Source organism: Bubalus bubalis, chromosome 5 (genome assembly GCF_019923935.1).
Source record: "Bubalus bubalis isolate 160015118507 breed Murrah chromosome 5, NDDB_SH_1, whole genome shotgun sequence".
NCBI classification, from domain to species: domain Eukaryota; kingdom Metazoa; phylum Chordata; class Mammalia; order Artiodactyla; family Bovidae; genus Bubalus; species Bubalus bubalis.
This window is the reverse complement of record NC_059161.1, coordinates 18,058,828-18,085,872: the sequence shown is the minus strand read 5'-3', so window position 1 is coordinate 18,085,872 and position 27,045 is coordinate 18,058,828. Positions and strand designations below refer to the sequence as shown.

Here is a 27,045-nt window from a genome sequence, read left to right as displayed (position 1 = left end):
TCTGCATTCAGTACTGTGTGTACTCAGTCACTTAGTCATGTCCGACTCTTGCAACCCCATGAACTATAGCCCGCCAAGCTCCTCTGTCCGTGGGATTTTCCAGGCAAGAATACTGGAGTGGGTTGCCATTTCCTACTTCACATTCAGTAATAGTTACTGTTAATCCCCCATTGCTATTTAGACTGACTCAGAACTCTGGAGCTCTTTCATTCACCTAGCAGTATGCCCTAGCAATGGTGCCTGGAAGCGCCTAAAGCAGTGGGAGAGAGGTGGAACTCAGATAGAAAACGGAAACTGGCCTTACACTCTAAGATCCCATATTTGTGGCGTCACATTAGGCGAGATGTTTCGATGGAGTGTTAGAAACCCTGCCTTGGAAAGAGACACTTGACTTCCTGCTAGGCTGGTGGTTCTGCTGGAGGACCTTCTCCTGCTGCTCCCTCCAAGTTTAAAGCTCCAGAGAGCATCTCATTGGAACAGGAGGCATCTATTAGGGACCCTCATCCACCCCACTACATGGCTCCTCCTGTGCAGCTTAGGAGCCGACATCCTTTATTCTCATGATTCCATATCTAACAGGTGATGGACTATATGGCCCTGAGTTCTTTGAATTTCTGGGGTGAAGCTTGGGATGGGGGTACCAAGGGTTGCCGGAATCAGAGGAAAAATTCATTCCAAAAGCAAGATACTCTCTGGAAAGTGGATTTGGCCATTTCCGTTCGATCCCCTTCCTCCGGGTGAGGGGGACAAGGCCTGCCCACTCTGCTCCTGCCTCGGTCACCCTTCTCTCCTGTCTTCTCTGCTCTCCCCAGCCCTCTTCCCCTGGACCCTGTTTGCATTCTCTCACTTTTCCATTCTGCTCCATCTCATCCTTTGGATAAGCTGGACTTCTGCATGTTCAACCATGTGCTGGCAATTTAAAGACTCAAAAAGGGGGCATCAGGATGCATCTTTCAAGTCAGATAAGCAAAGTAAAATCTACCCCCCCATCACTGTCTTTTCACCTGAGTTTTTGGGGGTCTTCATGGGACAAGTGGGATTGTAGAACAGCCCTGAAGCAGGGAATGGAGCCACCTCCCTGAGCTGACTCCTTTCCCTGAGACATTGTTTTTAGGAATCCTGATTAAAGACATTCTTAGGACCCTGGAGGAGTCCTACAGAATGATGAGTCCCTCTTCCCTTGGAATTTGGCATCATTCCCTAGGGGAAAAAAAAAAGAAAAAACAGCAGCCAATGAGCCTTCAGTGAGAAGCAGGGCAGGGACAGGACTGGGACAGGGGACGGGGGAATCCTTGCCCTTCTTTTTTGTCTCTGCATCTGACCTCTGCACTTTTCCTCCCTTGCTGCCAAGGTTTCTTTAGATATATGTTTTCTCCTGCTGTTTCTTTTCTCTTTTTCACACAGAGGTTGGTCTTGATGAACATGCCAGTGGCCGAGGACATGACCGTCCACTTCACTTCCACGCTGATGGCTCTAATCCGGACAGCTCTGGACATTAAAATCGCCAAAGGTCAGTAACCTTAGGAAGGAAGAAGATTCTGGAACAACTCACCTGGAGTGATGCAGGACAGAGATATTTGAACTTCATCCGACCATGAAGTAACCTGGAGATCAAGTAGTTTTCACCTCCCAGTTTTCACCTCTGAGATACAGTAACTGTTACTGTATTATTTAACTTTTGCCCTTTCCTCTTAATGAATGACTTGATATTCACGAAGGCTCCTTTGAGCTTTAAGAGTATGTGATCTTCGATGTCTGTACTATCTAAAATGTCTACTATCTACCATCTACCATCTAAAATGTCTGCTGCTAAGTTGCTTCAGTCGTGTCCGACTCTATGCGACCCCATAGATGGCAGCCCACCAGGCTCCTCCATCCCTGGGATTCTCCAGGCAAGAACACTGGAGTGGGTTGCCATTTCCTTCTCCAATGCATGAAAGTGAAGTTGCTCAGTCGTGTCCGACTCTTAGCAACCCCATGGACTGTAGCCTACCAGGCTCCTCCGTCCATGGGATTTTCCAGGCAAGAGTACTGGAGTGGGGTGCCATTGCCTTCTCCTCTAAAATGTCTAATAGTAGACATTTTAGTAATATTTGTTGAATGAACAAGTGAATTTCCTTTCTGTTTTTTGTTTTTTTTTTTTTACATGGTGTTTTTAATGTCTTGGAAGGCTTTTGTGATCAGTGCTATCCTTTAGTGATTTAGGAAAGAAGGGTTTGCTACTTCCAGAAGGGCCTCCAGTTTCCTGCTCTTACCTGATCCAAGTCCTTTTTAAAATTGGTTCACTCAGACTCTGGGGTTAGATCACTGGAAGAACTGATACACGTATAATGAGGCAGAGGAGGCGGGCTTGTGGTGCTCTGCATTTCCCCTTCTGATATACTGAGCAGCTGGGAGGCTCTGCAAATGAATGAGGAAGCTGATCTTGGTCCCCAGGGCCTCAGCTCTCTGTGGCGGGATATCCCTGAGTCACTGAAAACAGGATCCAGAATGCGTTCCGCTTCTTCAGCAGAAAGACCCAGGATTGCAAGATCCACAGTCACTAAGTGCCAAGATTTCCTCCAAGAATATGAGGCGCCATGCTGACTCAGCCTCTGTCCCATCTCCTCCCTCCATCCTTGTTATTTCTGTGTCTGTTCTGTTTTTGTTGTTAATAAATGTATCTTCCCCCAGGTGGTGCAGACAGGCAGCAGCTAGACTCAGAGCTCCAGAAGGAGACCCTGGCCATCTGGCCTCACCTGTCCCAGAAGATGCTGGATCTGCTCGTGCCCATGCCCAAAGGTGCGGGGTCTCCTGGCTCTCCTTGTCACTGTAGACCCAGAATGCCAAGACCACATCTTTGGGGGGAGTGCGGAGTGATCAAGGAGATAAGGAAAGGGTGCCCTTTTATTCTTAGGAAACAGAAATCCCTCACTTCTCAATTGTCATTAACTGAAAGCAGTTTCTTTTTGCTTATTGAAGTATAGTTGATTTATATTGTTAATTTCTGCTATATAGAAAAGTGATTCAGTTATACATATCTTCTTTTTTATATTCTTTTCCACCCCTGTGCTATACTAACCTTGTCATTTATCTATCGTGTATAGACAGACAATACTAACCCCAAACTCCCAACCTTCGCTCCCCTTTGGCAGCCACAGTCTGTACTGTGTTCATGGGTCTGCTTTGTTTTCATAGATAGGTTCACTTGTGCCATTTTTAGAATTCATATAAAGTGATATCATATGATATTTGTCTTTTGTTTTCTAATTTCACTTAAGTGTGATCATTTCTAGTTGTATCTGTGTTGCTGCAAATGACATTATTTCATTCTTTTTATGGCTCTGTAATATTCCCCTGTGTAAATGTACCATTCACTTTATCCATTTATCTGTGGATGGACATTTAGGTTATTTCCATGTCTTGGCTACTGTGAACAGTGCTGTTATGAACATGGGGGTGCATGTTTTATTTTTGAAGCATAGTTTTGTCTGGATATATGGTCAGGAGTGGGACTGTGGGATCATATGGTAGTTCTGTTGTCAGTTTTCTGAGAAAGCTCCATCCTGGGAAATAGTTTCTTAAGATAGGTCACTGTGGTTGTGGGTGAAACTTCTTGGGTGCACAGCTCTATCCTCCCACATAACACAGTTCAGCAAACCTTCAAGCGGTTGGGGAAAAGGTGCTGTTACTAAGAGATGGAAATCAAGACCGTTCCAGGGGGTAGGGGGGTAGTACTTACTAATGTGTTTCTTATCATTAGTAACATGGCCCTCCCTGGGTGGCCATGGCAGTCCCCTGAGGATAGCTCTGGGGGCCTGTTTACTCTGTGTCCTCAGTGCCTGGCACAGATGGAGCCCTCCATAAAGGTTGGATGGCTGGGTAGTGGAAGGGGCAAACCTGCTTCCCAGGCGTCCTCAACTCTCTCCCCATCTTCTCCTGTTTCCCTCCATGCCACACTGGTGTCCTCAGCCTCTGACCTGACTGTGGGCAAAATCTATGCAGCAATGATGATCATGGACTACTACAAACAGAGCAAGGTGAAGAAGCAGAGGCAGCAGCTGGAGGAACAGGTGAAGGTCAAGGACAGACTGTGCGGTGGGTGGGTGGACCCCTGAAGTGCAAGAAGCAGAGGCCAGGCCTTGCAGGGCCCAGGAACTGCCTAGGATCGGGGGATTAGAACCCCAGTGGGGCAGAGGTTCAGGCAGTCACACAGAGTACCAGTCATATTCCCGTTTTACTCAAGTCACTGGTATTTCCCCCATAGTCATTTGAGTTCCTTTTTCCTCCTTTCCACTTTTAACACAGAAAAATGCACCCATGTTCCAGCGCATGGAGCCCTCGTCTCTGCCTCAGGAGATCATTGCTAATGCCAAAGCCCTGCCTTATCTCCAGCAGGACCCCGTTCCAGGCCTGTGAGTATAACCGGAAAGCCCACAACTCCCCCGCTTGCATTGTCACTCGTGTCATCAGGCAGACCCACAGATTCATTGCCTACGAGTGCCCGAGAAGTAATACTAACTGAGATGAGTGGATGCACCCCTCTCTGAAACTGAGAAGGCAACATGTTGTATCTTTTTTTTTTTTTAAACTTCTTATGGCAGCTCTTTTAATATCTTTAAAATTTTTATTTTTTTACTTAGTTTTGGTTGAGCTGGGTGTTCATTGCTGTTGTCAGGCTGTCTCTAGTTGCAGCGCACGGGTTTCTCATCGAGGTGGCTTCTCTGGTTGCAGAACATGGGCTCTAGGGAGCATGGGCTCAGTTGCCCCATGACATGTAAAATCTTCCCTGACCAGGGATCAAACTCATGCATCGTCAGGTGGGTTCTTAACCACTGGACCAGCAGAGAAGTCCAACGTGTTGTATCTTACAATGGCTATTCAGCGGGGAGTAACACAAAAGCAGGCTGAGCACATATTGGTGCCGTGGCCAGCTCGAGAGATAGGGAGCCCTGTGAACACACAAAGGAAGAAGGGGCTGTGTTAGTATCACCACTTTACAGAGAAGAAACTGGTGGCTCAGAGAGATTCATTAAGTCATCCAAAGCCACATGGCTGGTAGGACGCTGAACTGGAATTTAAGTCCGTTATTTCCAAGCCCAGAGTCTTCCCTTTACACTGTGTTATCTGAAAAGAACCTTTTATCAGACAAAACATTTTTTTTTAATTTTCTATATTGAAAGCAGAAACAAAACGCTAATTAAGGAACGTACCAGTTCTTCTGAGTTGTAAGCCTTAGCCCCAGTGTGGCCATGAGTCATAAAGGATGTATTATTATATATACACCTCATTATAACACTGTCTCATCACACGCATGCAGTGAGTACTCAAAGGGCATGAGTCCATCTTCCCAACATAAATGGCATTTTGTAGTTGGTTGTGCTAGTGGTAAAGAATCCACTTGCCAATGCAGGAAATGTAAAAGACATGGGTTCCATCCCTGGGTGGGGAAGATCCCCTGGAGGAGGGCATGGCAACCCACTCCAATATTTTTGCCTGGAGAATCCCATAGACAGAGGAGCCTGGAAGGCTACACACCACAGGGTCGCAGAGCTGGACACAGCTGAAGCGATTTAGTGTGCACGTGGTTAGTGAATTTTTTTTCCAGTCTAGCTTTTATGGAACCAGTAAACCACTAAATGTCATCACATCTTCAGTACTTATCAGAGGAGTGAAATCCCAGGCTTGGGAATGAGACCTCTGTCAGCACACCGTTTGGAACCTCTCAGACCATGAATTTCCTTCTCCCTGTGGTGTCGGAGATCTGTTTTTGAAAAGCAGTTTTCATAGGTCACAATCCACATTTGAAAGTGAAGAAAGATGACCAGGGCCGTTGGTCATTTTTACAAAAACGTGATGTGTTGAAGTAGCAGGTGTGGGTTCTCCTGTCTACAGAAAAGAAGTTCATGTTTCTCTCTGGTCTGTGCAGAAAGGTCAAGAGGTATGAATCGAGCACTAGTACTATCTTCTTGGAAGAGTTTATGGTGTTTTTCAAGGGTCTTTGGCTTAGAAACGGAGGAAACCATCCCTCATCTAGATCTGTTTTGCCACAATGATTTGCTGTGCAAACTATAACTCCCACCATTGGACCATCCCAGCCTGTCTCCAATATGTTTATTGATTCATTTATTCATTGATTTGACCAATATTTACTGAGAGTCAATGTAACCCAAAAACTGGTTTAGTCACTGGGGATTCAGTCAACATGATCAGTTTCCATGGACACAGCCCTTGAAATAGAAATTACAAGAGTGGTAACAGTTAAAATGTGTGTGTGGCGGGGGAGGGGCGGGGTGGGGGTGGGGCGGCTATTGTGATGCTGTGTAAAGGAAGCAGCGCATGTAGTTTGAGGATTTGAGGAAGCTTCCTGAGGAAGCAACATTTGAGTAAGACTCAGAAGCAAGCACTTCAAGAGATGAAATAAAAATCAGGTTAAGTTTAAGGAACCTAAAAAGTGTCATGATGGATGCTGCACAGAGAGGTCAGGGCAAGTGGCAGGTGACAGATTTGGCAGGGCTAGGAGACAGAAGTGAAGTTTAGTTTCATCCAAGGGTAATGGGGGACACAGTCATCAGAGTGACGTGATCAGGTTTCAGCTTTCCAAAGGTCATTCTTTAGTCTGGTGTGGGGTCAGTGGATTGGAAGGAGACAGTTTGAGAGATGGAACATCACCTAGTACATGGCTGCAATTGTGTGAATTATTAAAGACTGTGGCTTGGATTAATAGGAAATGGAGAGAGAGAGAGCCAGACTGGAGAGGTAATTCATACACAGAATGGGTCAGATTTGGTGACTGATTGGCTACATGGCATGCAGAAGGGGAAGGAATCAAAGATGACCTTTGGGTTTCTGGTTTGAGCTTTAGGCAGATGATGGCCCATCTTCTGAAATGGAGACATTCATGGAGCAGCGCTGGTGTTCCTCGGGACCAGCTGTGTTTCTCAAGCCCTGTAGGGTTCAAGCAGTGACTGCTCTGGGGGCAGCGTGGTGAACATGACTGTGCTCCTCTCTCACTGAGTTTACACCTGGTAGAAAAACAGACATGAAACAGAATTATCAGAAAGAAAAAAAAAACTTGTCATTTCTGATGATTTAATCACAATCCTAGTAAGTAGGAGGATGGAAAAAAATGCATTATGATCTGAGTGCATGTGGGAGAAGGCTCTGACCAGTTTATCAGATAAGACTTCCTCAAGGAAGTGACTTCTAAGAAAAATATTGAAGGATAAATTAAAAAACGGCTTGCAAGGGACTGGGTGTTTGAGAAGCATGCTGTATGCTGAGAACAGCCTTTCTTAAAGTCCTGAGGCAGAAAAGGAGTCTGACACATTCAAGCAAATGTGGTTGAGAGAGCCCAGCATGTTGGACTTCAGGGAATAAGGGAAAGTTATGCAAGAGGAGAAGGCAATGGCACCCCATTCCAGTACTCTTGCCTGGAAAATCCCATGGACGGAGGAGCCTGGTAGGCTGCAGTCCATGGGGTCGCTAAGAGTCTGACACGACTGAGCGACTTCCCTTTCACTTTTCACTTTCATGCATTGGAGAAGGAAATGGCAACCCACTCCAGTGTTTTTGCCTGGAGAATCCCAGGGACAAGGGAGCCTGGTGGGCTGCCGTCTATGGGGTCACACACAGTCTGACACAACTGAAGCGACTTAGCAGCAGCATGCAAGAGGAGGGGCTTCCCTTGTGGCTCAATTGGTAAAGAATCTACCTGCCATTGAAACATGTATATTACCATATGTGAAATAGACCACCAGTCCAAGTTTGATGCATGAAACAGGGCACTCAAAGTCAGTGCGCTGACCCAGCCCAGAGGGATGGGATGGGGAGGGAGGTGGGAGTGGGGTTCGGGATGGGGGACACACGTACAACCCGTGGCTGATTCATGTCAATGTATGGCAAAAACCACCACAATATTCTGAAGTAATTAGCCTCCAATTAAATAAATTTTAAAATAAAAGGAACCATTCAAACAGAATGAAAAAAAAAAAAGAATCCTCCTGCAGTACAGGAGACCCAGGTTCGATTCCTGGGTCAGGAAGATCCTCTGGAGAAGGAAATGGCAACCCACTCCAGTATTCTTGCCTGGAGAATCCCATGGACTGAGAAGCCTGCCAAGGCTACACAACTGAGCGACTAAACCATGCAAGAGGAGGATGGTCAGGCCTCTGGACTCTTCCCTAACAACACTGAGGAGCTGGACAAGGTTTTTAAAGTAAGCGGTCACTCAGTGTTCAGATTAGTCAAGTCTAGAATGTTGTTCAATGATTTTAAGGGTCCTCTCTACCCATTGGGGACCCTGCAGTTACTCATTTTCTGTAGGACAGAAAGGGGCCCATTTCCTGTAGAGCTGTGCTCATCTGTTCCCTGTGTTTCTCAAGCCAAGGCCCGAGGAGGAGGATTGACATTTCAACAGTTGTTTCAATAGCAGATGGCTCTCTAGCAGTTGTGAAAATTCAGGAGAAGCCCTCACCAGCAGCAAGGGGACAGGTCAGGTGAAAAACCTGCTCTTCAAATCTTCCCCTGTGCTCCCAGTCTAATGAATTACTTCTAAGTAATTGCAGTCCTTGCTCAGGCCTCAGATTTTCCAGTGGGTTCAAGAGTCATATAGCAACAGACCCTGCAGCAGCTCTTCCCATCTCATCTCTCCCTCCTGACCCCACTGCGAGCTGCTGCCGCATCACTGACTGTGTCCCTCTTCTCGAGATGAGGAAGCTCAGGCTGCGTGCTTGCTTAGGGCAAAGGGGGTTCGTAGCAGTGAATGGAGGCAGCAGCAGTGGCCATATTCTCAGGACAGGTTCTAGGCTGCCTCTTTTTTTTTTCCCTAACTAGCTGGGTGGATCTTATTGGCTGACAGTGTCTGCAGGTACCAAACGGTGGTTTACTCATAGGCACACGGCAAAAGGTCTCTGCACTTTTCATTCGGAGGCCCCTAAACACCTGGCCAACTTTGTCCTGGTCCTTTTACCTCATCACCGCCAAAGCATCCTCCTACATAGCCATCGACCCAGATGTCGTCACCTCTTCAGCATCGCCTCCGACATCATTCGACACAGTATCTGGTATAGAGCAGTCCTTCAGTAAATGTTCATGGCATTCAGTTGTTTCATTTGGCCATGGATGTTGGCACAATAGAACCATACTCTTACTGAGAGTGGAGGAAATTTCTTAAAAGACCGTGACTGCTTAATATTTAAACAAACTGTTCACTGTTTAAACTATGGCATTTTTCCGCCGAATGGAGAAGCTGAGCAGAAACGGGTTTACAATCTAGCATTGGTCTTCCATATGGCTGAGTGTGACAAATGATGTCATTTGTCACAGATATGCCAGTCGCCAGCAAAATGATGAATCATTCCAAATGCAGGTTGAAAACAGTGGTTGCTCTTTTCCAGTGTTCCGTGCCCCCGCCCCTGCCCCCCCAAGGCTAGCCACCTGTAAGTTGACAGGCTTACAACCTAGCCAAGGCTAAAGGGTATTGCCTTTGCTGGAAAGAAAGTCTTGTCTGGGTGGGAATTAGTAACGGCAGTCATGTCATGACTGTTTCTCTCTCATGCACACATTACCTCTGAACGTGGCATTGCTTTGCAGGAGTGGCCGGAGTGCATACCCTTCGATGAGTCCACTCTCCCCGCAGGAAATATTCCAGTTAGCCTGTATGGACCCAGCTGATGATGGACAGTTCCAGGAACAACAATCTCTGGTGAATGAATTCAAAAATTACTTCCTTGGTTTCCTAATCCCTCCCACTCTTTTTTTTTTTTTCCACGTTCTATTCCATAACCATGATCCATCAGAAAAAAAAAAAAGAAACACCTTTCTGATAGTCCAACCAATTACCCTGGGAGTTTCCTGCCATCTCCACTTTCCTGGATGAGTTTCTCATGTTCTCTGACAAATGCTCCCTCTTCAGGTTTTAAAACCCCAGAGGGCCCTTACCTGCTGCAGGAACTTATAATGCTTCAGGCCAAGCTCTCTTAGTTTGTGTCCCTGGGCTTCACATGGAGAAACAGAAGTAACAAATGAAATCTTGCCTTTGATTGGGAGCCTTAGGATGAGTCATCATAAGAATGACTGGCACCAACCAGGCAGAGTCATGTGGCCTAGGAATGCCACCTGCCTCCTGGAGAACTCGGGGGTGGTCTGTACCAGTGACTAGCTGTCTGCTGGGAGATACAGGAGAATCTCATGCCTCTGCTCTGTGTGGGTTCAGAAAAATTGGCCCTTGTGGTCACAATTCTACAAGATCAAATACATTCAAAGAGGTCTCTAAGATCACGCTCGTGAACCTAAAGATTTTCATCAGCAGAAATGGGCAAAATTTATAAGAACTCTATTGAAGAGAGTTTAAACTTAGAGATAAGAGAGCAGATGGAATTTTGGATTTTACTAATACAAAGCTAAAATAGGATTCCCAGAGATGACAGACTTGACTATTATTAGTTCAGAAGCCGTGAGGTCAAGTTCCCTCTGGAGCTTTGAATTAAAGCCCAGGTGTTGATTGGTCTGGAGAGAAAAAGGGGTGAGACCTGACCTCTGCAACAATCTATATAGACAGTTTGTTTTAAGTGAGTGCCATGTCACGTAGATTCTGATGCACCTGTGTTCTTCTCACCCCTTCTCATCCCTGTGTTCTTCTGACCCCTCCCAGGGTATGCATACCCCAGAGCTTCGTGAATGGATGTGTGGGTGGAATGTGGGTATGGCCTGCTTGTGGGTGGTATGTCTGATGGGATGGGTACCCTTCAGAAGGGAAGAGATACTTCAGTAGCACCAGCAAATGAGTGATTCCATTTCCTGGGACTGAGGAAACCTGGAATTATGGATGGCTGTACTGGGGAGACCACCAGACCAGAGCCTCCCCTCCCCTCACTGTGTGAGTGGCAGCCTGAAAGTGTTATTGGTAAGGTAGGTAAAAATACCTGGAGTCATTCCCTGCCTTCCTCTCTGAGGAAATTAGCACCAAGGCCCTGGCCTAATTGGTACAGACAGTTTAAAGGGACCTCTCATCATTTTATGGCTTGCCTGCTAAGAAAAATCTCAATCATGTGTTCTTTCTTTCACAGGGAGACTTTATTGCATCATCCTCCCTGCAGGCTCCCCAGGGCTGAGCTGTAGTGCCAGCACTTTCTGGATCTGTGTTCATCTCGTTGTCAGTCCTAGTGTCTGTAGTCCAGTTCAGGTGTCAGCCCGTGCTACACACTCACCACTGTGTGCTCCTGCTCCATGTCCTGGGGCATGGCTGTGATCTGTGTGTGTCTTGCACCACCTCTGACACCCATAGAGCGCAGTATCGTTACCACACAGACCGCAGCATTATCACATGTTTCAGGTGGGACGTGCGTACTATATAAAGCACACACTGCAAGCACCATAACTCAAGTGCACATATCCTGTCCCGTGAAGGCAGTGCTTCCCATTCACACCAGGGACCCCTCGGCCAAACGGTCATGGAGGCCAAGGGGGTGTCTTAGACACCCTTACCTTTAACAGTACCCTACTCATACACCCATGCCTTCAGGGTGTCATTTCCTAAATATAAAATGCTCTTTTTCTGGTATAATCTCCAGATGTCCAAAATATTCCTAGCTCTCTTTGTTGGGTAGCCAGGATAAACATTTTTAAAGCAGCTCTACTCTTTATGCAGTGATACTAGCTGTCTATATAGAGCATGTACATTTGCCAAACTAACATTCCTTAACCAGGAAAATTAAATGATTTGGGCAGGAATCTAGAGATTTCCAATCCAACTTCTTAAGGCTCTCAAATGCTCTCATAGTCCAGTATAATAGCTACTGCCCACATGTGGTAACTGAACACTTACAATGTGATTAGTCTAAACTGAGATATGTCATAAGTGTAAAAATACACACCATGTCAAAGGCTTGGTGCCAAAAAATGTAAAATACCTTATTTTTATATTGATTATATGTTGCCGTGAGAATATCTGTATATATTGGGTTAAACAAAATCTATTGTTTCATATTTATTTTTGCTTTTTAAAATGTAATTACTAGGAAATTTTAAATTACATAAGTGGTTTGCAGTATATTTCTATTGGACTGCACCAGTCTAGAGCATTCTTGAAAGATGGCTACCCACACCCTTTTTTGGTTTTAATCATAAGAAAGCTCTTAAAAGCATGTCTTAAGATTTCATAAATTGGTGACTTTCCTTAAAACACTGCTTTCTAGTTAATTGACAGATTCTTCAGATTAAAAGAATAAACCCAACACTAGCAACTTACAGAAAGTAAATTTCATAAAGTGGTAAGATCTGATGCATTGTTTAGTAATAATTAAGATGGTCCTTAACTAGAAAAGGTGATCTTTACCCCTGAATCCTAGTTAGAAGTTTCTATTTTGGGACATCTGGTATACCACACATGTGCACATAGAAACACAAACCTATGTATGCCTACATCTGAGACCTTAGAGATGGATGTCTCTCTTCTGAAAGCCATTCTTCATATGGAGGAGGCAGAATCATCCACTGAAAGTGAGAAGCTATGGGATGGAACCAATTCCCACAAGCTTGGCTGTGTGTTTATTTCTAGGAGCCAGAGGTTAGTGAATTAAAAAGCGTGCAGCCCTCTAACCATGGCATCTACCTTCCTTCGGACACCCAGGAGCATGCGGGCTCTGGGAAGGCATCCTCTATGCCACGCCTGACTGTGGATCCCCAGGTAAAAGGCAACCACCACTGCTGTGTTCAGTGGCATCCTGGGCTATATTGAATTGGTGGGTTATGAAAACACATCTGACATCTTCAGCTGAGCCCTTGACTTGCTCCCACGCCTCTCTAAGAGCTGGATCATGGGCCTTCTCTATGGACCATGCTCCTCCACACTGTGTTTCCAATGACAGTCTAGCCACAACAGGCCAGCCAGCAAAAGGGCGGGGCCTCTGGATGGGCTCCACATCCTCACGACTCCACTGGCTAGGCAAGAAATACTCTCCAGGATGTTCCCCATGGGTTTTCCCTTCCTCTTCTCTGTTCCTGCTCTTCTAGCACATATGCGGTTACTTACGCACACAGCTCTGTGTCAGGACTGTCTGTCCTAACCAGCACAGACCACACCTCATTCCTTTGTCTGTTTTCCTGGCTTCTTTTTTTCTGTCTGTCTGTCCTGCATCAAAGTTTTGACAGCGACAAGAAATTTTTGTGGATCTGTTTTAATATCTGTGGCAAATCAGACTGCCCGAGTTGAATGTGGAGCTGGGGTGGGACTGATGGAGAGAGCAATGCATTCTCAGGAGCCTTGCGGTGTCTATTCAGTTACCAGCTCTCCTAAGCTCTAGCACTGTAGCTTCTAGCACATTCTCTGAGGAGGGCAAGATACAAAAAGGCAAAGCCATGCCTCTTGCATCATGGAGACTTTCTGACAGTAGCCCTCACTTATTTCAAAGCAGCTCAAGGTTCACGGCAGGTCCTGGCTGGGTCCCTGGGGTAGATGGCTCTGGGCAGCTCGCAGAGGACGCTTAGCTCCCTGCTCCCCTGAGCATGACAAGGAGCCCTGCAACAGCCTGGTGACCATGTTAACGTAAAGATGCTTTCCGGAACAGCCTCCTCCAGCATAAGCTCTGAACAAGAGGGGGTCGTGGGAGGTGACAGTTGGCAATCTTCAACCATCTCAGTCTTCTATCTTCCTTACTTTTAGACTATTTCAGTAATTAATCCATACCTTGTGTTCCTGGGCGGGGCGGGGGCTCATGTTTCCAGGTGGTGACAGACCCCAGCTCCATGAGACGTTCATTTTCCACCATTCGCGATAAGCGTTCAAATTCCTCGTGGCTGGAGGAATTCTCCATGGAGCGAAGCAGCGAAAACACCTACAAGTCGCGGCGCCGGAGTTACCACTCCTCCCTGAGGCTGTCAGCCCACCGTCTGAACTCAGACTCAGGTGAGAAGGTCTTCACTCTCTGCGGTGCTCCTGCTCTCGAAGGGCTGATCCTGATGAGAACTGAAAAATCATGGCAACAGAATCCAGACAAAAGACAGGGTTATAGGAGTGAAGGAAGAATGCTTCTTAATAAAAGGGCTTCTCTATCTGACTCACATCATGAAACACAGCAACAAAACTCTCCCTAGTCATCACAAAGGCTAATGAGATTTCTTTCTGCCAGACCAGGCTGTAGAAATCATGAAAGTGGAGGTTTCTCAAGGGGCTTCTACAAACCACTCCTCTGCCTTAGGGATGTATTAGAGAACCCTGGCAGGCTCTGGGTTTCACCCACCAACTCCATTTCAACCCGGACAATGCTACCTGGAATCGGTTTATGTATTTGAGTTTTGTTTTGTGTCTTAAGGGAAGGGGTCATATTGATAAAAACAGAAAATCACTAGTTTGGTTCAAGCTGTTCTTCAGCCAAATAGCTATTCAAGCTGTTTCTTCATTTTACTAAACGAAGAAAGAAAGATAAAAAACCAATGACCTGCGTCATATCAGAGGGCAGGTAAGTGGCAGAAAAGGAGCGTGTATGCTCAGTCCCTCAGTCGTGTCTCAATCTTTTCGACCCCATGGACTGTAACCTGCCAGACTCTTCTGTGCATAGGATTTCTCAGGCAAGAATACTGGGTGGGGGGGGGGGGGGTTGCCATTTTCTCCTCCCGGGGATCTTCCTGAGTAGAAGTGAAATCCTTTGACTTCAGTCTCAGGACATTATAGTAACTATCCATTATTTCATTCATAGCAGCTTCTTAATTCCCTTCCCCTAATGCCATTTTCCCCCTAAAAAGTTTAGAGGATTCTTGGGCCACGCTGCTGGCAAAGATTCTACCTTAATTATATCTAGCACAAACAGAAGCAAAAGAGAACAGTTGCATCCTTGGATTTGTAAGTCTTTCCAGTGACAACTTGCACACTTACCTCTTCACAAAAAGTTAATTTTCCAGCCTTTTCTGCCTCCCTTTCAGATCACCTGTTGACATGCCTGAAGAAGTCAGGGTCCTTGAGAGGCTCGGTCCCAGACTGTAAGAATTGTTCAGCAGCCAGGATGGGTAGAGTTATGATTCACTGCTTTTTCATCTCTCATAGGCCACAAGTCCGACACCCACCGCTCGGGGGGCAGAGAGCGGGGACGATCGAAAGAGCGAAAGCATCTTCTCTCTCCTGACGTCTCCCGCTGCAACTCCGAGGAGCGAGGGACCCAGGCCGACTGGGAGTCCCCAGAGCGCCGTCAGTCCCGGTCTCCCAGTGAAGGCAGGCCACAGACCCCCAACAGACAGGTGAGCATGGAGAGGAAGCCAAGCCTCTGCAGGAAGACAGGGAAGGGCGGGCTTTTAACACTGGATGCAAAACATGTGCATCCAGCACTCACACAGACCTCACCTTCACAGGAAACGATATCCATTGTGCACAGAGATTAGCTACTTAATGCTTATGTATTCAGAAATGATATAAATTCACAGAAAATCAGAGAGTACCCCAAGAAAGACAGTGGTGTGTAGGGGTCAGTCTGACTGGGTCCTCAGAAATCAGAGTTACAAAGCCACAACAAGTAAGTTCATAAATATCTCAGGCAGATTTCAGAGGAAAGGAACATTTTTTAAGGCAAAAAAAATGTCTTTGGCTAATTGCATGATCCTTAGTATTGGTTGGAATGGTGATTCCTCTCTCAACACAAGATACAAAAGATCAATCCAATTTCATTTATCTAGCTTCCAGCTATCCCAAGAGGAAGACCATCTCTTCTTCTGCCCTGTTCCTGAAACAAAGCCCAGTCTAAGAAATAGCTACCAGAGCTGTGTGAAAACATTCCCTGGCCCTGTTTTCCTCCTCACTGCTGTCCCTGGCTCCCTGCCTTACCTCACTCCAAGGCTGTCAGAGGCCTGATGGCAGACCCACTCAGTGGCAATGGGGAAGAGAAAGGGCTTCCATAGACAGCTTTTAGAGGCTGTTGAGAAGGGTACTTCTAGAGCAGTGCTGGTGAGTTTCAGTGCAGAATGGAATCACCTGGGCTTGTTATAACTGCACATTCCTGAGACCTTCTGCTTCAGCAGTGACACCCACCAGAAAGGAGAACCCAGAAATCTGCACTTGGAACGACCCAAGGATCTCCCAGAAGATCTCGAGCGGATGGTTCCTAGGTCACACACACCTTGAGAAATGCCTCCCTGGAGGTCCGTTTACCATCTCAGGGACCTTGGGGACTAGGTGAGCAAGTCAAGTCAGGCCTGAACCAGAAGATGAATAGCTGGGTGTACAAGCCAAGCTAACATCAGCACACCAATGAAAACACAGATGCAGAAGGAGAAGATGAGGGAAGGTATTTGCCATGCCCTGAGACCCAATTCCCAAGAACTTACCCCAGACCGAGTAACTCTAGGGCACTCATTCACCTTCCATGGAGTTGTCTTTCCTAAAACTTCAAGATTTTCTTTTAGTGTGCCACGTGATACAGCTTTCTGAATCTTTGCTACTCAATGCGTTTATTCCATGGAACAAACATCTGAGAGCTCGTTATTAGTAGAAATGAAGGAGCTCAGGCCCCAGCCAGACCTTCTGATGCCAGAGAGGCACATGTGCTTATTGCTCAGTTGTGTGTCTTTGCGACCCCATGAACCATAGCCCGCCAGGCTCTTCTGTCCATGGGATTCTCCAGGCAAGAATACTGGAGTGGGTTGCCATTTCCTCCTCCAGGGGATCTTCCAAACCCAGGGATTGAACCTGTGTCTCCTTCATTGCAGGCAGATTCTTTACCCGCTGAGCCATTAGGGAAGCACAGAGATGTGTAAGCATAATGAAAGTTGACGCGCCCAGTAGTACTGGCTTCTCAATCTCCTTTCATCTCTGCATCCCTGAGTGGCTGTGACTGGTATTGCTTGGCCAAAAAGTTCGTTCGGGTGTTCTGTTACATTGTACTGAAAACCCTGGACGACCTTCTTGGCCAACCCAATGACGGGGGAGGGGGGGGCGCGGTTCCAGTGGCTCTCGGTAGGAGGGGTTAGAGAGCTTAACCAGGTCCCAAGTAGGGAGGATGCCAAACCCAGGCTAACATGCCATGTTTCTCCTGCCACACAGGGCACGGGGTCCCTGAGTGAGAGCTCCATCCCCTCCGTCTCCGACTCCAGCACCCCACGACGAAGTCGGCGGCAGCTCCCACCGGTCCCTCCCAAGCCTCGGCCCCTCCTTTCCTACAGTTCTCTGATCAGACACGCTGGGAGCATCTCCCCACCAGCTGATGGGAGCGAGGGTGGCTCCCCACTGACCTCCCAAGCTCTGGAGAGCAACGACGCCGGCCTGCCCGAGTCTTCCAACCCCCGGCAGGGCCACCCCTCCCCACAGCGCTACATCTCCGAGCCCTACCTGGCCCTGCACGAAGACTCCCACGCCTCGGACTGCGGCGAGGAGGAGACGCTCACCTTTGAAGCAGCCGTGGCCACCAGCCTGGGCCGGTCCAACACCATCGGCTCGGCCCCGCCCCTGCGGCACAGCTGGCAGATGCCCAATGGGCACTATCGGCGGCGGAGGCGCGGGGGTCCTGGACCGGGCATGACGTGCGGAGCTGTCAGCGACCTCCTGAGTGACACGGAAGAAGACGACAAGTGCTAGAGGCTGCTCCCCCCTCCGATGCATGCTCTTCTCTCAAACGGAGAAAAACCAAGACCCGAATTGGGAAGCCAGTGCGGCCCGGGGGGGAGGAAGAGGGAGGAAGGAGCTGGAAGGACACCGCACAGTTATCAGAGGAGAGGAAGGGAAGGACAGAAGGCAAACCACTCAAACCCACCAAATCGCTCTATTTCCCTGTGCAAGATGGGCACTGCCATAGTTCTGCCTCTTTGCTGGGGAAAGAAAACACAAGAACGACGGAGGGTTGTTCCCAGGGGAGAAGGGACACAGGATGGCTTTGCCTCCCCTTGCCCCCTTCCCAGTTTTATGCAGCCGTTGGGGGGAAATCGAGCCGGCCTGTCTGTGCCCATTGCCCCGAGAAGCCTGGGAGACGTTCTGGCTCTTCACCGGGGGAGTCGTGGAGACCCCGGGAGAGGAATTGCCTCCCTCACCAGCTCCTCCTCCTCAGCCAGCACCACGGCCACCAGGGCCACTGCGACACCATCTCACGCGTTTCCCTGTGGCTTGCTTCCCCGCAAGGAGCATAGGCTAAGTTCAGGAGCATCGGATGTCAAGGGCGGGAGGCAGAGAGGGAGGAGAGCAGCAAAGGGGAAGGGGTCGGGTTGCCGTGGTGGCAGCAGCAAGGGCTGGTCTGAATGAGCCAAGCCATAGTCTGGCAGCCCTCACTGTAGAGGCAGTGGTGGAGACGCGGAGAGCTGGGGTGCTGGTCGCTACAGTCCTGTCTGAGCCTGTCACCCGCTCAGGAGGTGCTGTGTTCATTAGGATAGGCTAAGAGGCCCCCCCTAGTCCAGAGAGGTGCCTGAGGCGCTCTGGTGAGGGTGATAGTCTCAGAGTATGTGACAATCGGTGTGGCCAGGACACCAGATGATGTGAACAGAGTTCAGCCTTAGCGCTGGTGCCCCATGCCACAACAGGCTTCAGCCTGGGAGATGCCAGCCACGGGGGAGCCCTGTGGCGGGGGCACTTCAGGGACTCAGCAAGAGTCAGTTTCCAACCAGTATGGAGGTAATTTGGTACGTGGAGCGGGGCGGCACCGTCTCGCACGTACTGGCTGAGTGTCAGCCCAGACTTTGGTCCACGAGCCAGGCCCATTGCTGTGCCAGGGGCCTGGCCACCCCCCAAGAGGGTTGCACACACCTATACAAGGTGGGCTACACCTCACCTGCTAGGGGCTTCCGTAGAGATGAGAAAGGCCGAAACCAGAGACGCTTCGATGAATCTGAGTTTACTGAAGCGTTCCTGTGAGGGAGGGACCCTCGGACGGGCAGCTTCTGCAGCTGGTGTGTGATTGAGGATCAGTCTGTCAGGATTCTTTAAGGTGATGAGAAAATATACCTCAGCTTAGACCTGGGCTGCTGCTTCTAGCACAGCAGGCTCCGGTGGGGCCTCAGAATACAAAGTGATAGGCGTGGAGCCCTAGTGGCCCTGAATACTCCCCTGGGCGTGACCCCTTCCCGGAGTAGGAGCTGAGCAGAAGACAACCTCAGGACCTTGTTCCTAACCCCCCAAACTCAGAAGCATTGAGAAAGAGAGTCCTTTCTAGGCCGATCAGTGCTCCTTTCACTGTATCAATGACCCATTCGGGGACCATCCCTTCACCCCCCTCTCCAGTTCCCCAGCACCATCACCATGAGGTGGAAGGATTTCCTGGAGGCGGGGTACCAGGCAGGGCCCTCCTCCCCCAGCCGGGAGCGGATGGAGCTTGCCTCCTGGGGCTCTCCCTGGGGAGATTCAGAGGCTCCCTGGCTGAGATTATAGCAGATAAATACTCTTTATCCTCCTCCAACCCTGGCAGACTTCACCTCTTAGGTAGAGCAGTCAGTGGCTGTTACCTTTCTTATGAAATTGGGGCTTTTTTTTTTTTTTTTTGCTTTGCTTTGTTTTGTTGTTGAAATAGAAAGAAGGTGTCATTGTATCAGCTCTGAAAAGCCAGATTCAACGCTGTGGCTGCAAAATCATTTGTGATGGCCCTGCCTTCTGCCCTAGACAGGGATGGCTCTTCCTGGCCACAGTCAGCCCACAACCAAAGTAGTCCCCTGCAGGAGACCAGTGAGGCAGACACATAGGCCGCCGGCTCTGAAGCACTGTTTCCTCTTTCCTCTCTGGCTCAGCACACCCGTGTGCCCCCGGGGGTCATTGGGATTGGGACCGTGTAGCACCCAGACCCTAAGAGGCGGAGGTGTGACCTGAGACTCAAGACGCGGGGCCTTGTGCTGTCTTAAAGGTTTCCTCCGCTCGGTGTCATTTCCTGCCCAAGTGCTGCTATTATGGGCTGCTTTGCACAAAACTGCTTGCTTCCACCTTGGCAATGCAGCTTTCCCAGTGAGCCTGTCGCTCTGTGTTTTGAGAAAGGGCGTTGAAATGACCCCTATGCCATGGCGACAGGAGACATGGAGGCTGGCAAAATTACCAGAAGTGGGATTTGCCTGCACACGGCATTACAGACACTCAGTGTGCTATGCCAGGAAGCCTTCCTGGACGCCTGAACTCCTTCAACTCACATCCACAAGAGCACCTGGTCCCAGAGAGGGGGATATCATGCACCATAGATGCAGGTCCCTGGCCAGCCCCGTGGGCTTTTTGTTTTTGTTTTTTTTGGTACACATGAACTTACCAACTCATCTCTTATTCCACTTCCCCTGACCGAGAAATCAGGTTCCTTGTCCTTTAGCCTGCATTTGCCCTTCTATTAAGACCAGAAAATAAAAGGCAATTTTCTGTTAAGTCACGGAACACATTAGCATAATCTTATAACGGTTTCCTTCCACCTCTGAATAAATATGAACCCAAACCTTGCCTGTCACAGCCAACCAGGAGATCCATTCCTTGGTAGCAGATTCTGCCTCTTTCCCTTGGGAAGAGGCCCCCTTTGAATCACAAAACCTCTGCTTCTCTTTGCATTAAAAAGTATGGCAGCATCTTGAAAAATTCCAGGTGGACCACCACCTTGCTTGAGGCACACAGCATGATCAAGCTTAGCTCTGTAGGTCCCCTCAGAAGAGTCTTTGGCTACGTGTCCAGTTTCCTTTGCTAATATGAGTCTTTAGGATCCCCTCAAAATAAGAAGGTAGGCGATGGGGAAAGGAAAGGGGGAAAAAAAGGAAAGAGAAGGAAAAGAAACCAAGGCAGAGAGAGATTCTAACTAGCTTGGTATATAGATACTCCTCTCTTCACTTAAGGCTCCAGACAGACTTCTGATGGGAAATTCTTCTCTCTTTATAGATATACTTGTCCCTCTGTCAATCTCAGTCACTGAGGGGCCCAAGTGCCAGCAGACCTTCAGACAAGGGGGTAGAGCTCTAGGCCAAGGTGCCCTGTGAGCTGGGATCAGGATAGAATTGCCTACACTGTGAAGGGACGGTACCCTTGAGGGTCCCCCATGCTCAACGTGAACCGTGAACATAGCTGCCCAATGTGGGGCTGTGTCCTCTTCTAGCTGAGGGATCTGTTTCTATTCTGGGGTTTGCTTCTCCCCATTCAGCATTCCTATGAGGTTCTGAGATCCCTGATACCACCAGTTCTCTGAAGCCGAACTCCAGATCTTCTGGTTTTGCCTTCCCTTGACACAGGGATCACAAGAAGACCCCATGTTCCACCACCTCGCCGGCACGCATCCTCCATACCCATCCTCTTTAGCATGGGCTTTGTGATGATCTTGGATGTCCTCCCAGCGGAGCCCTCATCTGGCCACATATTAGCAATGACACAGCTCCTGAGAAGGTTTTGTGTTCATGTCAGACTCTCTGCGACCCCATGAACTATAGCCCACCAGGCTCCTCTGTCCGTGGAATTCTCTAGGCAGGAAAACTGGAGTGGGTAGCCATTCCCTTCTCCAGGGGATCATGTTAAGTCCACCCAGTCCAAGCTTATCTGCTGGGCTCTCTGCCCTTTTGGGCATGCCTGAATCTCATGAAATACAGTCAGGGACTCACCTGGTGATTATTCATGAGATGATCGGAAACAGTATAAGCTGTAGAACTGCTGCTGGTGTGTATAAAATGTCCACATACTCGAACGCCCATTGCAGGAAAATGAGGTCTCTCCTGGAATAATGAAACAAAATTGAATAATCTGATGTTTTAAGAAAGTTTGCAATTTCTTTTTTTTACTACATCCTTATTTCTAAAGCCTGCTCTGGATGTCTCATTTTTGGACAGAATATTTCTTTAGTGGGTCATGCCAGGGATAAATTGAGAAATTCTTTAATTTCTTACCTCATCTTTTAAGGTTGTATTGGAAAAGGGCGTATGTATCACAGGAGGGGAGCAGAAAGTCACCTATTTTGCAGGGACTTTATGAGACCTGAAGATTAAGGAACTTTTGCTGCTATTCTTACCAGTTTCATGTCTGTTAATGTTTTGTGATCCTCAAAGGCCCAATGCCAGTGTATGCAAAAAATCAGGGTGAGGAGAGACATGTCCATGCCTTGGGCTAGATTGTTCTTCACTTGCTTCTCATCTATCCTGTCCATATTTCTCTCCTGAATTCCAGAACACCAAGCACTGTTCTGGAGTTTCAGAAGGGGACTTTATGCTGTCAGAAAGGAGGACAATGTGGGCCCCCTGCAAGTGGACAGTCAGGGCATGATGGTTTAACTCCAGCCATCCAGAAGGAGTCAGGTCCAGATTTGGATAACTATATATCCACACTAGAGGCTCTTATTTTAACAAAAGCCAAACGAGATTAACTCAGGAGTTATGACCCAACCTTTCCACGAGGCGATCAGAGGAGATCCTACATGAATAAACACTGCCCCTGTCAGCCGTGTGGACATTTTGATTTTTGTTTTTTCCTCTCTCAACCACCCAGTACATCGTAGCCAGGTCTAATAACCCTACAGAGCAGCAGCCAATGGTTCTCTGCTGACTCCAGGGGCAGGCTCCCCTCCAGCCTGCCACGGTGATTGTCAGCTGCCCTGTGCTGCAGTTCACCTGATTAGAGAACACAGACATACCACTTGTGGGGTGGGGGGACAAAAGACTAGGAAAAGACAGATCCATCCTTGGTATCTGATGGCCGTCTTTTTCTTCTCTTGAGTCCGTTGTGCTTTGAGCCTCTGAAGCTTATGCATCTTAGATCGCTCCAAGCCAAAGAGAACAGATTCATAGATTCTCCCATCCTACCCAAGGGCCTGGAACGCTGCCCTTAAAATTCACACCAGTTAAGAAGCAGGAATGGAACTCAGATTAAAGTCTCATCACGTTGCTGGAGTGTCCCCAAACTGCCTATTTTTATAGTCTTGTTTCCTTCTATTCCCTCCCCACCCCATGCCAAAAACATGGCTAGTATCTTGACCTTCTAAATGCAAGAAGGGATTTTATAATAAGCTGTGCTATTATGTAAATTACTGAGTTTGAATTCTTATTTCTGGGGATTTGAAAGAGTTGAGTAGATCAGGTAAAAAGAGAAAAGGGGATTTGTGTTTATTTTAATTTGGATTTTGGTTTGGTTTGGTTAGTTGCATTTTTTGGTACAAGACCTACTCTAGAACAGCAGGGAGGGATAAGTATGTGCTCTGCAGTGTTTCTAAATTAACTTCTCTTTAGGAATTAATTTCTATCCAGTTTAATGATGTGATACTTAAGTCAAAAATCTGAGGTTACACAGTACCAAATCTAGCTTCTCTCTCTGGGTTCCTTTTTATCTTCTTTTTCCTTCTAAGTCAGCTTTTGTCTCTTGTTTCTTTTCCTTTTAGGGACTTAATATGTCATCTAGAATACTGAAAAACTATGAAAACATAGGGGAAGCCCAGGAAATAATAAAATGGATGTGGGATTTTTATAGGACATCTTTAATACAAAATTTATGTCTTTATGAAAAGATTTAAAAAAAACTTTTAAGGGCATAGTAATTTGGGAAATGAAAATTATTGGGAGTCAAAAATAATAAATGCTACCCCAGCCTTCTGTAGTAACTTATGCCTTCAGCATAAGTTTTCCCTTATTGGGAAAATTAAAGTACTAATGCTTGGCTAGTTCGTGGATGTGTCAAGTGTTTGGAAGTAAGTTAATAACTCAGCATTTTAATAAAGCACTTATTCTCTACAAATCACTTTAGAAAAGTCTTCACTCCCTATATTCCATTTAGTCTTGGCATTGCTCTAAGCATTTTTTTTTTAAAAGAAACTTTATGTTTAGTGAAACCTGAATCCAGGATTTGCTTTAATTTCACCCTCTATTTTTTCCCATCTTCCCCTTCCTCCTTTTTTTAGCTTTCTAATGACAACAGAAATCCAGACTTTCTTGTTTTTAATCCAGGAAGGCAGGTAGCTGAGTATTCATGCTCAGAGCTTCCCAGTGCCATCTTTGTGGACACTGAGCCAGTCTTAGGTCAGATGCTCACAACACGTAGGATCCTCCTGAGACACCTTCTCCTACTCAGCACTGGAAATCTGGAAGAAGCTTTCTCTGTGTGTGTGTATGTTCTGCCAGTTTGTCAGAGATAAGAATGGATTGTTCTCTGTGTTCTAGACCAGATTCTAGAATGTATACCAGGCAGTACCACTTCCTTCTTGGTTCATTCAGAGGAGGACCCCCCAACCTGCAAGGGGACTAAGTCAAAGCTACCAAATTCAATTTTGACCTTCTCTGGTGACTCAGTTTTCTTTCCAATACTCTGATTTCTTCTAGCAATGGCCTGCATCACACCAAGAACCGCCACTCAAAGCAAGCCTATTAGATACCTTGATAAGGGATGAGCAGGAAAAAACACACTCCAAAACTTCAAAGTGCCATTAATCAACTTTTAAAAATAAAGGTAACAGGAAATGAGGGCTAAACAATGTAATCTAACTGCCAACTAAAGTCTACTGTAGTCTGGTCTTAGTTACATTTGATATGGAGCTATATAGTGTTAAGCAGATTCCAACAGATTTAGTAAAAACATAGGTATTGTATTTTAATGGCTACCAATGGAGATATATACTTAGCCTGCAGGCCAAACATCAATCAGTGTTTTTCTATCCTGGGGTTTTGTCACCAAGCCAAAATTTATACAAAGCCACCCTAAGTGCTGTTGATTGCAGAGGAACCTCCCTCTTGGTGGCATTAGAGAGCTGTCCAGCCAGCTCCACTCAAACTGATTCCATGATTTAGAACTCACACATAAAAACAAATGGAGGAGAAAAATCTAACGAAGTTAGTATGTGGAGCATCTCATAGCTGGGACAAGTTGGGTAGAGGTGAGAAAAACAAACTCTAGAACAAAGACAAGGTTAAGGTGGGAAATACCAGCTGGTCCCAGAAAGAGGAAGGCATGTGACCTGGGATCCTCATTTTTGCCAAATCACGGACCAACTTGTTAGCATGGTACTAGAGACGGCCTCTTTCCACTCTACGTGGTGGATTTAAAGGCCTCAGAGGATTCATAGAGCCCTGAAAAAAATTTTCCAGACTTGGGAGATGGAGAGAAAGGAGGTTCTTGCTTTCAAGCAGCCTGAAGACAACCTCAGTGACTTTAGCTGCTCTTCGATAAAGTAGTGCCAACAGTGGACAGATTTTGTTGACCTTCCGTGTGGCACAAGTGTCGTGGGAGGGGAGAGGGAGGAGGGGAGGGTAAAGGGAGGAGGGGCGAAGAGTGGCACAGGAAAGGAGTTTCATCATGAATAAATGTCAGACTCCACATGGCACTCTGCTAGTAGCCTCGGAGGATAACGTTGCAAGGAAATGGACAACAGGGTGTCCAGGTCATACCCTGTGTCCTTTGGGATCCAAGGTCAGGACATTCCACCCCTTGGTTTGTTCTTACAGGATGCACACTTCAGATAGGATCGAGCGGGAAACTGGGTGCTCTGCCTTAGGCTGTTAAAACGCTGCCACCTGTGTTAGAAAACACGTGCGAGTCAAGGCACTCCAGACGCTTCCTTACGGGCAGCATCCACTGCGGTGTGGCGTGCCAGCCTGATGCCCCTTCAGTGACGTGCGTGACTGGCAGCCAGTGCTGGCCCGCCCACAGTATCGGTGCATCTCACCCAAAGCCAGAGTTCAGCACTGCATGTTGACCAGGTGGATATCCTGTAACATAGATGCTCGTTTGGATCCAAAAGGAAAACCATTAAAAATTAAAGAAAGACAAACAACTTTCATGTTTCTTTAGGGGGGTGTGGTCCAAGAAAATAAATAAAACCTTGTTGTAAAGAATTCATCAGCCTGATTTCCTTCTCTCATTCAATGTGTTTCTTTGAAAGTGAAGTCACTCAGTCGTCCCTGACTCCTTGCAACCCCATGGACTGTAACCTACCAGGATCCTCTGTCCATGGGATTTTCCAGGCAAGAGTACTAGAGTGGGTTGCCATTTCCTTCTCCAGGGGCTCTTCCCGACCCAGGGATAAAACCAGGGTCTCCCACATTGCAGGCAGACACTTTACCGTCTGAGCCACCAGGGAAACCATGTGTTTTCTTTGCTCCCACTCAAAAAGGAGATCATGGGAGTGAAACTTTGCTCTCAGGGATGCTCAGTAGGAAAGGGGGGGTGGGAGTGGCAACAGCTTCCAGATGTGGATGTCTGCTCAACCCATCTGGTTATGAGGAATTCCAGGGTTTCCCAAAGTTCCAGGACATCCTGTCCTAGAAGATTTTCTTCTATTATAAATGTTCATCTTAGAGGAAATAAAAAATAACCAGACAAACTAGTTCCCTGAAGCTGAAAAAGTTGGGCAGATTTTTCTGATCAGAAAAATACCATTTTTGGGGGAAGAATTTTAAAACAGGCAGAGGGCTTCTCTGGTGGCTCAGTGGTAAAGAGTTTACCTGCCACAGTGCAGGAGACACAGGTTTGATCCCTGGTCCAGGAAGATCCCAACTGCCCACGGGGGTAACTAAGCCCATGCACCGCAACTACTGAGTCTGTGTTCTAGAACCTGGGTACCACAACTACTGAGCCCACATGCTGTGACTACAGAAGCCTGAACGCTCTAGAGCCTGTGCATCACAAGAGAAGCCACTGCACAGGGCGAGTGGTGTAATGAATAACGCATCCAACTACAGATCGGAAGAGAAGCCACTGCATTGAGAAGCCCACATGCCGCAACTAGAGAGAGTAGCCCTGCTCACTGCAACTAGAGAAATGCCTGTGCAGCAATGAAGACCCAACACAGCCAAATAAAATTTTATATATATATATACACACAAACATATAATACACACACACACACTCTTATCTAAAAGAAGGCAGAGAATCTCTTTATGGAGCACAGGGCTTCATGAATAAAACTATAATCAACTTGCCTCCCGAAAGGGAGGGAAGATGATGGGATACCAACTCCCTTCCAAGTTCAGGAGGGAGCAGACTCCCCAAGATTTTCAGGAAATGCTGTCCATTCTTCCCTTCCACTCATATCATTCCTCATCTAGCATCATGGCTCCTTTAATACAAAGAATCAGTCCCTGGGTTCAGTGATCCCTTTGAGTTTCCATGCTGAGAACAACTTTTTGTCTCATTCTCCGCATCATCATCTCTTACTCCTAGTATTGAGTTTAGTATTTTAATTGGAA

General features: G+C 47.3%; 1 protein-coding gene and 1 long non-coding RNA gene across 14 annotated transcripts in view; one reads left to right on the top strand and one right to left on the bottom strand.

Annotated features, from left to right (window-relative positions):
* CACNA1E (calcium voltage-gated channel subunit alpha1 E) overlaps positions 1 to 25,692 on the top strand; it is a 338,709-nt gene extending 313,017 nt beyond the window's left edge. For 11 of the 13 annotated variants that reach the window (XM_025285523.3, XM_044942756.2, XM_044942759.2 and 8 more), the window contains 9 exons: positions 1,405 to 1,510; positions 2,674 to 2,781; positions 3,952 to 4,052; positions 4,288 to 4,394; positions 9,574 to 9,685; positions 12,539 to 12,667; positions 13,705 to 13,885; positions 15,020 to 15,210; positions 17,006 to 25,692. In XM_025285523.3, the coding sequence (XP_025141308.2) occupies positions 1,405 to 1,510; positions 2,674 to 2,781; positions 3,952 to 4,052; positions 4,288 to 4,394; positions 9,574 to 9,685; positions 12,539 to 12,667; positions 13,705 to 13,885; positions 15,020 to 15,210; positions 17,006 to 17,536 (1,566 nt within the window). In that variant the 3' untranslated portion in view covers positions 17,537 to 25,692. Of the gene's footprint in view, positions 1 to 1,404; positions 1,511 to 2,673; positions 2,782 to 3,951; positions 4,053 to 4,287; positions 4,395 to 9,573; positions 9,686 to 11,048; positions 12,668 to 13,704; positions 13,886 to 15,019; positions 15,211 to 17,005 lie in introns of those variants that run through there. The other 2 variants (XM_044942758.2, XM_044942768.2) reach the window with 2 other exon arrangements.
* The window catches only part of LOC102413322, a 183,857-nt gene continuing 161,524 nt past the window's right edge, over positions 4,713 to 27,045 (bottom strand). Inside the window, exons 2-7 of the long non-coding RNA XR_003109388.3 lie at positions 21,487 to 21,597; positions 14,852 to 15,236; positions 13,667 to 13,945; positions 9,549 to 9,682; positions 6,819 to 7,004; positions 4,713 to 4,931 (exon numbers count right to left, since the gene is read on the bottom strand). This is a non-coding gene — a long non-coding RNA (uncharacterized LOC102413322). The remainder of the gene's footprint in view (positions 4,932 to 6,818; positions 7,005 to 9,548; positions 9,683 to 13,666; positions 13,946 to 14,851; positions 15,237 to 21,486; positions 21,598 to 27,045) is intronic.